Source organism: Medicago truncatula, chromosome 1 (assembly GCF_003473485.1).
Source record: "Medicago truncatula cultivar Jemalong A17 chromosome 1, MtrunA17r5.0-ANR, whole genome shotgun sequence".
Classification (NCBI taxonomy): domain Eukaryota; kingdom Viridiplantae; phylum Streptophyta; class Magnoliopsida; order Fabales; family Fabaceae; genus Medicago; species Medicago truncatula.
The window spans coordinates 50,319,441-50,330,452 of NC_053042.1; the positions used below are offsets into that span (position 1 = coordinate 50,319,441).

The following is an 11,012-nucleotide window of genomic DNA, read 5'->3' on the forward strand; positions in this document are numbered from 1 at the left end:
TATTCTAGTGAATGGATAAACACAACACGTATTGACAATGACATACTTTCAAAACTTGAATATTTGAGTCAACAAAAGGACATAAAGGGGTTAGTTTTTTTAAAATATATTTTCAATCCATGTTTTAAAACCGAATGAGACATCAAACTAGTAAGACCTTCAGGCATAGTTCAACTGTTTTTTAAACAGTTTGAATCAAGGGTTGAACTGGCCAGTTTAGTTTGATTTGTTTCAAAAAATGAGATTGATTTGTTTTAAACGTAGAGTGATTTAATTAGATGTATGTCTAAAGAAATTTACACTCTTTGTCTATGTAGTTTTTATTTTTATTTTTTAAAGGAAACTCTCTGTCTATACAAATTAAATACATGAAATACTTTCGAAAATTGCCTGCATCTTTTTCTTAATCAATAGAATGTTAAAATAACTGTTAAGAAAATACGCTGCATAATTTCATGCATGATTTACATTGTGAAAAAGAAGAAAAACAGCTTAAAACCCGATTTAAATTTGGCGCCATTATGCATAGTTTTGAATATATAAAAGCGTGGTTATTCTCCTATAGAATCAAGATGTCTGCCAGCATAATAATTCTGAGCCAAAGTTTCCATCTCAAGATGAGAATAAATACTGAAGAAAAACTAACTTATTTTCTGATCCATGCTTTCATAAGAGTGTCATACACTACTCAGCTAAAATGTCACTCATTACAAGTCTTTCTGAAAGCTAAAAGATAGATAAATAAACTAACCTCCCATTTTGACAAGCTAAAATTAAGAACTGATAAGCTAGATTAAAATAAAAACATCCAAACTAAGAAGCACTTTACAACATAGTGAGCGACAAGATTTTCTTAGTCTTCATTAGTTGTCTTTGAGGTTCCGCCGAAGCACCCTTTGCTGCGCCTTTTGCTGCTACTACTCTTGTTTCCGATGTGAATAAAATCCCTTAGAAACACCACTGTTTTTCCAGAGAATTTGTTCTTCCCTTTGTTTTTCTTTTCATCACTCAATTTCAGCAAAACATAGTGGATGTTCTGCATCTCGAACTGCAACCGTCCTATCTCTTCCGAACCTTTTCGCGCCTGCTCTATCACTCTTTTTCTTTGCATCTGTCTACTCTTTTCCAACTCCACCGAAGTCTCCCTGCTTGAAGACGGAACACTCTCTTTGATCTCCTTTGTCAGTTGATCATTAGTATCTGCTAATTTCACAACAGCTCCTTCAACGTCTTCTATCTGTCTTTTAACCGTTTCGTATTCGGTGTCGACTCCCTTCTTGTTGCCTCTCTTCTTTGTCTCCATTTTCATTTTCAAATCTTGCACACTCATATTAAGAGTTGACAGTTTCTGTGCATCCGATGCAAGCCTCTCCAATATTTTTCTTCTCTTGCCATCTTGAGTTCTGTCTTTTATGCTTTTCGACAGATGAAGCTTGTCAACACCCAATTCCTTTTCTGCCTCCAATTCTGAAGAGGTGTTCAGGCATCTTCCTGAATTATCCGACTGATGGCACATAATAACGTCTTCGGTTGGATCAGAACTCCTTTTCATTGCTTCACCAACCATCAAACCGTCATCAAAGCAATCCTGTTCAGCGGTTTCCCATAATTCAAGCATCCCATCGTCAGTCCCTCTATTCTTTCTCCTGCAATTCTTGGAGGCTGGATTGTCTGATATTTGATCAAGAGGAATATCTTTCATCAGCGATCCATTTTGGGATTTTGTTCTCCATGTGTTGAGATCGAACATGTTCTCATCTTTGAGTTGCTTCTCTACTTTTCTGTAGTCTTTTTGTGGATTGGCTTTAGAGGACAGATTTTCCTCCTTGACACGTCTTTCAATTTCTTCCACCATGCACCTTTCAACTACTCTAATCCTCGCCTTCATGCCTATCAAATCCGAAACGCCGTCCAACATCAAATTATTTTCTATTACACTTGGATTGATGTTTTCTCCAAGACATGTTTCAATTACATAATCCTGGACACATTCATGACAAGCAAGAATAAGTAGAATACACAACATAATCTTCATATGCTCATTTAACGCGTGAATCGGAAGAGGAAAACTAAAGTATATGGTAAAAAGCTAAAACAGAAGACTACCTTTTGTTCCTGATTGCATACAGCCGAAGCTTTATTTGATTGAAGGATGGTGTGCTCTAAGGAAGCGAAATCCTCTTTCAAAGAACTAATGACTGGAACATAAGCAGACAAATGACCCTTCAGTCCTCCAATTTCACTTTCCAGAAGACCGACTCTTTCTGTCATTTTTTCAATCTTTGAGCTCTTTGCAGCACTCTCACCTTGAAGTCTCGTACAAACTCCGGTAAGCTCATTCACCTTATTTTCCAACAATGCTTCACTAATGGATGAAATTTGAAGATCAAAATAGAACGTAGCAGCCTCAGCCTCCCAAAGTTGAAATTCATTTGTTTTATCCATCAGTTCTGAACTCAATGTTTCTTCTCTAGCCTTCTGTTGTTCCACTTCCTGGTGTAATAATCTCATCTCTGACATAATACTTCTATTTGCTTCATTGAGGAGTTCAATTTCTTTTTTGTGATTCATACAACCTTCTGATAATTCAAGAATCTGTCTCTCGAGATTTTCATTGATCAGGCTTGACTCTTGTTGTTCCATTTTCAGTTTTTCAACATTTCTGCAAAACTCTGCGTTCAACATTTCCACGGCCTTTAGCTTTTCCTCTTTTTCTAAAAGTTCTGTTTTCTTCTTTTCAAGATGATCCTCTGAACTTTGAATCCGATGACTTAAATTGTCATTTGCATGTTTGGCTTCCTGCAGATCTTTGTCCATTGTCCTAACCGACTCCTTCAGATAAACATTCTCTGCTTCTTTCGCCTCAAACTGTTCCCTTAACAGACCAAGCTCCTGTTTGAGGTTATTATTCGTACGGTGAAGATCACTCAGATGCTCGGCAAGTTCCTTTTGTTCCAATACCTTCTCAATGAAAAAGCTCTCGTAAACCAAACTAAGGCTTTTCAGATTCAGCGCCTCATGGAACATCACACTGCTCTCATCTTCAGCAGCAGACTTTGCTTCTTTGAGCTCTGAAACACTCCTAATTAGCAAATTTTTCTCCTCAAGCACCTTGCGATTTTCCTCCTGAAACATAAGATTTGTGTTCTGCAAATCTACCAATTTCATACGAAGAACCTCCATTTCAGATTTCAACGCGTCCTCCCTCTCTTCCCCCTCGGTCAGTTCAGACCCCAGTTGCCTGTTCATTTCCAGTAGTTCAAACTTAACTTTCTGCAACATCACATTCTGCTCTCTTGTGTTTTGAAACTCATGCTCAAGGTGCCTTTTCTTGGAATCCAGTTCTTTTCCTTCAGATTCTTCCTGCGAAATAACTGTGAGGAGGACAGAATTCTCTACAAGTAGCTGCAGCTTCTCTTCCTGTGTTTTTGCAAGAGAACCTTTCAAGCCCTCAATATTATTCAAAATATGCGATATAGAGATTTCCTCTTGCTTGAACCCTTTGTCGTGTCTCCTGTCTGAATCGACCTGAAGAGCCGCTAACACTTGATGAATCCCTATTTTGAATTTTCTAATTTCATCGAGCAAGAAATCTACCTCCATCTGTTGCATAAGGTTTTCACCCTCCAACTCGGAAATAACTTCCTCAGAAAATTTTGATGCCTCGATATGTTTTTGACATTCAAATAGTAAGCCTGAGTTCTTTTGCTCCAAGTCTTCCATACATTTTTGCAAAATAAACATCTCTACTTGAGCATTTACAGCTTTATCAAGTTCTTCTTCAAATTCTACCTTCCCCAACTGACGCTCTTCTTGAAGCCGAAGAACAAGATTCTCCAAATTTGCCAATCGGGATTCACTTGAGTGTTTGTGATTGGCATGCTTTTGTTTCTGTGCCGAAAGCAAAGCATGAAGTTCTTCCACTTGATTGACTTTGCTTTCTTTGTCTTTCTCCATATAAGAATATTTTTCCTCCAATTTAGTAAACCTTTTTTCTAGGTTACTTAGTTTCTCTTCGACACTCCCCAATTGAGATACCAGGATGCTCCTTTCGTTAAGAAGACTGCACTTCTCATTGTTCAGCAAATTGCAGAATTCTTCCAAGCTACTTGATTTAGCCCTTAAACCTTCAAGCTCAATCTTTGAATCAGACAGAGACTTCTCCAGCAAGGCGTTCTTCTCCAATAACTTCTGCATACTTTCGGTGATAATTTGCAATTGCGACAATAAAGCTGATTTCTCACCAACAAGAGTGGATTTTTCTTCCTTCAGAACATGGCATGACTCTTGAAATTTCTTCATTGTATCTCTTACTCCATCTAGCTCATCATTCAAACTTGATAGGGAACATTGCATAAAGGCCTTTTCACTCAAAAGTTTATCCATATCCTTCGACTTTTCACGAAGAGCTTCTTTCTCATCTTGCTCGACTTTGCACACCTCCTTTAGTTTTGAGTTCTCCTTTTGTAAATCCATCACAGATGCTGCAAAACATTTAGGATTCAAACCTACAGACTCTAGATCTTCCAGTATATCCTGGTATCTATTATTCAAGCCCTTGATCTCATCCTTTATTTGATGAGATTCATGTAGGAGGTGATTACTTTCTTCAACTTTTACGACAAATTCTCGTTCCAGATTCTCTTTGATCTCCTTCAACTTGGAAATTTCCATTTGCTGATCTTTTAAGGTCCTAGTGGAAGAGAAATTAAGCACATGCAAAGTCTTGTTTTCTTCCACAATATGTTGCATTTCTTCTTTGAAACCCTTTTTGGAAAGTTCCAGGTCCTCCAACAGCTGAAGCCCGTGTTTAAGCTCCAAAGCAAGAGACCTTTGCTCCTCTTGTGACTGAGAGTACGAGTTTTGCAGAGTCTGCAGAGTAGATTCAATTTGAAGGAAGCGAGAATTTTCTTCGTGCATCAGATTCTGCAGCCTCTCAAACTCATTATGCTTCTCTAGAAGCTCTCGATCTTTTAAAGAAATCTTCTGCACCAGATCGTCAGCCTCTAGTTGAAGAGATTGATTTGATTTCTCCAACGTGTCACAATGTTTTTCTGCAGTCTTTATTTTTTCAGTGCCTAGCTCAATTTCTCTCTTCAACAGTTCAGAAGTTTCACGGGCATGCAAAATTTCACTCTCCATTGAAGATATTTTCTGCAAGGACTGCCTGTACAGGATAGATACAGCTTCTTTCTCATCATTCAATTCCGAAACTTTTTCCATCAACGCTTTAACTTCAGACTCTGCTCTTTCAATTTGCTCAGTCAGCATCCTGGAATTCTCCTCTGCAAGGTTAACCTTGGACTCCAAAACAGATATCTTTTCAACAGATATTTCATACCGAAGAAGACCAGCATCCTTATCAGCTTCGAGCCTGGCGAGTTCTTGCTTGAGGCTTTTTGCTTCAGTTTCTGCTTTAGCAGCCCTCTCATCATGCCCCTTTGCATCCAGTTGAGCCAAAGATAACTTAGCTTCAAGGCTAGCTATCCTTTCCAGACACTGGTTGTATTGAACTAGACCTGTATCCATCTCAGATTTTAGCTCTGCTAGAGCTTCCTTCAATATTCCGATTTCAATTTCTGCTTTGCTTGCTCGTTCATCAAGACCTTCAGCAATGTTTTGTGCCTTATTAAGCTCTTTTTCCTTTTCAGATAAACTCTCTAGACTCTTCTGATACTGAAGAAGGATAGACTCCTTGTCACACTGTATATCTGCCAGAGTTTTCCTTAAGGCTTCGAGTTCAATCTCTGCTTTCCCCCCATGCTCAGACTCAGAATGGTTCTGGATGTTCTCATCCTGTTTTTCAGCTGATAACTGAGAAAACTCAAAGATCTCATTCAGCTGCTTTAGACCCTTTCTGCTTAAACCCAACGCATCTTTCTGTACATCAACTTGCTCCAAGAATGCACGAATAGGATGTAGCATTTCGGGTGTGCGTGGCTCAGCCTCAGGGCCTGAAGAACTACACGGTGAACCATCAGTCAGCAGAAAATGTTCTTGGTTGGGAAATGCTTCTGCCATGGTTCTATGGGCTTGACGTAGCTCTCCTGTTGCATGATTATATCTCTCTGCTAATGCACGGTATGCTCGGTAGAACTCCTCAACTAATTTCATGAGTTCTGGCCTCTTCTTATAGTACATCTCCGCCCTTCTTGCAAAGGAGTCTGCATCCTCTTCAATAAGCTTGATCATTGCTTTGACTTTTGCATCCATGTCTATAGAAAGTATATAAACACAAAAAATCATCACTAAAAAGGTTGCCAAACTATGAATTTTCACAAAATATGTTAGTAAATAAATGATTTTATATTGATGAATTTTGTCTTGAAAAAACAATGCCACGGGTGAGTATGCTCGGCTTTGGCAAAATGAAATGTGTAGAACATCATGGTGATCTCAAATGTTTGCCTAACCCAAAATGGTACCCCCTCCGGTCTCAATTCTCAAATACAAGCAAAAGTTGATGTATCAGGTCCAAAATTTGGACCAAATACAACAACTTTTGCTTATATTTGGACCGGAGGGTGTAATTTAGAGGGTTTTAACCTGTTTGTTACAGATTTAAAAAAAAAAAAAATTATAATCTAAAGTTAAAAAACTGCTTCAAATGAGAAAGTGATTTTCATTATGGTAAACAAATACAAACTAGCTTCTGTTAGGAAAGTTGATCTAGCAAGGTAGATATATGGAGACAAACTAGATATATTCAGATTCTTCAAGCATAATAGTAGACATTGAAGATATATGGATACAAACCTGTAAGATTTTCCTGAAGCCATTTTGAATTTTTTGGGCTAATGTGACTATCCCACCACCAAGAATATAAGCGCCTGGAGTCAGAATGCAACATGGTTGCCATAACCCCAGCAAATAACAACAGCAAAGCTGGTTTGGATTTTGCAAGACTGCAAAGTCCTGATAATGAATCCAGGCCTTGCTATCAGTATATAGATCTCCTCTTCTTTTACCTAACATCAATACAAGAACACATTGTATTAAGAAATTACGAATAGCACATATTCATGACATCCGACTTTACTAATTACTCATGGATTAATCTATAAGAAGTTATATACTCTATTTTTATTTTGAAAACTCGGTATTCAGCCCAATACCGACTAATCCGGGGACCAATCCCACTGTCCACTAGCAAGGGCCTCATTTAAAGCGAGAGCAAGGCTCTGTATGGACAAACCAACAGAAATTGGCACCGGGAGGATTCAAACCGGAGACCTTGAAAGTTATAACTCTATTAACATGGATCATGCTGCATTACCTGCTCAATTAGACACAGCTCCAATATCTTCTTGTAACAAATAGAATTTTATGTTCCAGCAGCTTAAACAATTCAAAAACAGGACAGCTGAAAAAAGAGGCAAAATGAAATAAGAAAATACATAAGAAAGAACATAAATTAAACAACTATGTATTTGAGTAAAAAAAAAAATATATCTTTTGCAGAATCTGAGAGATCTTGAACATGAAAAGCAAAAATCATACGCATCAAATTGCTAAAAAAAATAAAAATTAAATAACCAGTGGAGGAAAGTATATTACTAGCATTGGTAGTATCGCATGTACAATATCTATTATTAAAAAAATGTTTCCATTTTTATCCAAAAAAAAAAATGTTGTTTCTGGTAAACAGTGACATCAAGAGTGTGAAGAGACAAAGAAGAGAGAAATCTTAAAAAAGGTTACAAACATGAAAAGCAAGAAACAGTGACATCAAAAGGAAGAAAAGAAAAAAAGACAGTGTTCATGAGTCACGACCAAAACATTAGATAAGAACAGCAAAATTACAAACTTCAATGAATGTGAAACAAAATTTTCAACAAGATCCAAAACTTACCAAGTAAAAATCAACACCCAAAGTGAAAATCATCAAAAAAAATGAAATGGGCTTGAATAAAATCACAAAAAGCATAAAACTTTGATCTCTATTGCATCATTAACACCACAAAACCAGGAAATCTGGCAATGTCAGCTTCACTACTAGCTGTGATAACACTGATAATGCAAAAACCTTCCTTACCCCATTTTCTCTCTCTTTCAATGTGACACAAAAAGTAACATTTTTTTCTCTCTCTACAAAATGGGTTCTTGTGTTGTGGAATTGCAAATTCTGACACACTCAATGACCCGTCAACATAACACTGGTGCTGTGTTGTTTTTTGTTTATGCTTTTGATAATGTTTAGAGGAAGATTATGACAATATTAGTATATTAATATTGTATCCTTAAGATAAGGGAATGTGTAAATGTAATGTGATTTGAATCCTCTAACAATAGTAATTATGAGATTATATAATTCAATGCTAAGATTATGTTTCGGTTAATCTGATTTAATTAAGGACCAACAACGTATACTTCAGGTTTTAAGCTGTCCTTCATTGTTATTTTCAAAATTTGAGTTAAATGACTAATCTACCCTTATTTGTTTGTTCCCTTTGGCTTTTGTTCCTTTTCTCCCTTCAATAGTGTTTTTTTTTTTGTCTTCATGTTGAAGTTTCCACTTTAGGAGACCCATCATCTTTGCAACAAGCCAAAATGTTACAATAGAAATAATTTTATATTTGTAAACTAAATTTACATTGAGGATTTTTTTTTCTTCATCAAGACGTTGAGGAAGTTATATTATTTGTATTTTGATTCACTTAATTCAATTCAATTGATAATATCGGTATTAAAAATCTTTATTTTTCGTTTTATAAATCAAATATCATTTTAGTGGTGATTATTTTGTTTATAAAAAAAGAGACTATACCACATGTCACATGCTTTGGCATAAGTGATTGACATGTAAAATGTGTGATGAGTGATGCAAATTTCACAATATTCGGTTCAATTCTTCTTAATGATAAAAAAATATATTAAAGAAAATTGTGTTAAGAATGGTCCATCCAATGGTTTAACTATTTCTTAATTTCTTTTTGACTCAGTAGCTATTATTATTTTTGCTAATATCATTAACTATTTCTTTATCTTGTTAAAAAAAAACTATTTCTTTATCACAGTCAAAAAACTATTATTCATGGAAATTCATTTATTAATTCAATATATACAGATTGTTTTTACATTATATTGTTCATGCACATTTATGTGCTATTTTAAAGCATAAACATATCTTTTTGACCTGATATAATTTAAAATTTACAATATTATTTATTTATGACTAAATAACATCGAATTTCAATATTTATATTAAGAAATGAGTAAAAAATTATACTATATTCAGCTAATTCCAATATTTATTATCGTGTGCATTGTTGTATAAACTCTCTTAGGGTGTGTTTGTTTCAAGTTTACCAAATTTATTCCTAGGAATAACATTCCTTGGAATATAAAGATGAGAATTTTATTCTAAGGAATTTAGGAAAAATATGTTTGGTTAGCTTTATAATATTCCTAGGAACCATAAAAATAGGGATTATAATAGGTAAACTATTTATGAATTTATTCCCATCTCCATGGGAACTTTATTCCCACCCTTTTCCTTGGGAAATTTTTTCTATTCCCAGGAACATTTTATACCCGGGAATAAAATTTAGTAAACTTGTAACAAACATAGGCATATACATTCCAATCATTTTATTCCCGGGAATCAACAATTATAACTTGAAACAAACACACCCTTATTATTAATGAAATGCTATAAGCATGTTCTTTTCTATTGTTTACTTTAATAAGCATCTTCAACTGAATAATTTCAACGGTCTTTTTTTTTTACCATTTATTTCAGCAGTTTTTTTAAAGGTATTTCAACTTTGTTGAAAATAATTTATTCAAAAAAAAAAAAAAACTTTGTTGAAAATAATGGTTGATTGTAATTTGGTTCACACGCCCATCTTTTTTCCTTTCACGCATAAATATGGCTTATTTTTTACATAAACAAGAAAATGACGATAAGGGAAATATCGTGAGAGAAAAAGAAAGTGAGGGATAGATTAGACATATCATATCTAGTCAAATAATTTAATTAAAAGCTATTTTGTTTTATTTGTCTATTCCTTTCGTTATCTCTATCTCAATGTAATGTCACTTTCGTAATGAGAATGATTAAGATAATATCAACCATATGATTAATGATTTATAAATATTCTTCACAGTTTTTTTTTTTTTTTGAAGAAAAATATTCTTCACGTTAAAAGTAATATAAAACATATTCACCGTAAAAAAGGTAGTAGACAACGTTTAATCAATAGTTTTTTTTACACAACATTTTATCTTAAAGAATTTAGGGCATGAAGATTATTTTTGAGATGGACACGCTGCTATAGATATTAATTAAGTTTTTGGGTCCTATAAATATATGCAGTTTTATTTTTAGTTCTTATAAAAAATTTTGTTAGTGTTTTAGTCCCTTTTAAATAAAATTTGTTTAATTATACTTAAAATTTTAATTTTTTTAATGATTTTTTACATATTTGTTTAAAACATTATAAAAGGTTCTGCCACAATAAATTAGCTCAAAATTTTATTTTTAGGTCTAAATTTTCGTTAGTTTTATCTTGAATTTTTTACGTTTTAAAAAAATTATATTTAATTCATTACATGTTAAAAAATTCTAATTTTTTATAAAAGAGATTATTATAATGTTCTTAACATGTCTGTTAAAAATAATTTAAAAATATAAAAGTTTAAGTATAATTAAACAAATTTCAACTTAATAGGGACCAACACATACTTTTAGTCCTTGTAAAATAAAAATTTGCTCAATTGTGCTTAAACTTTTAAATTTGTAACATATTTTTCACATACTTACTTAGAATATTATACGAAGTTCCTCCGCAAAAAAATAACTTAAAATTTTATTGTTAGGTCAAAATTTTCATTAATATAATCTTGAAAATTTGGCTTTTAGAAAAATTCATATTTAATTCATTACATGTTAAAAAAATTAAAAAAAAATTATAAAAGAGTGTCTTACGATGTTATGAATATGTATGTAAAAAATCTTTCAAAAATTTAGAAGTTTAAGCATAATTAAATAAATTTTAATTTAACAAGGA

The 11,012-nt window shown here is 33.9% G+C and overlaps 1 protein-coding gene across 2 annotated transcripts; it reads right to left on the minus strand.

The window, feature by feature from the left end:
* Nucleotides 1-538: 538 nt before the first annotated feature.
* On the minus strand, nucleotides 539-8,195 carry LOC25485160 (protein NETWORKED 1A). Of its 2 annotated transcripts, none has more exons than XM_013614330.3 (5): nucleotides 7,853-8,195; nucleotides 7,277-7,363; nucleotides 6,757-6,968; nucleotides 2,107-6,215; nucleotides 539-1,981 (listed from the first exon to the last, which is right to left on the minus strand). In XM_013614330.3, the coding sequence occupies exons 3-5, from the start codon at nucleotides 6,857-6,859 to the stop codon at nucleotides 854-856; spliced, it is 5,340 nt and encodes a 1,779-aa protein (XP_013469784.2). In that variant the 5' UTR covers nucleotides 6,860-6,968; nucleotides 7,277-7,363; nucleotides 7,853-8,195; the 3' UTR covers nucleotides 539-853. The 2 variants fall into 2 exon arrangements, with proteins under 2 accessions (XP_013469784.2, XP_013469782.1); XM_013614328.3 differs by having other exon boundaries at nucleotides 8,036-8,193.
* Nucleotides 8,196-11,012: the final 2,817 nt, after the last annotated feature.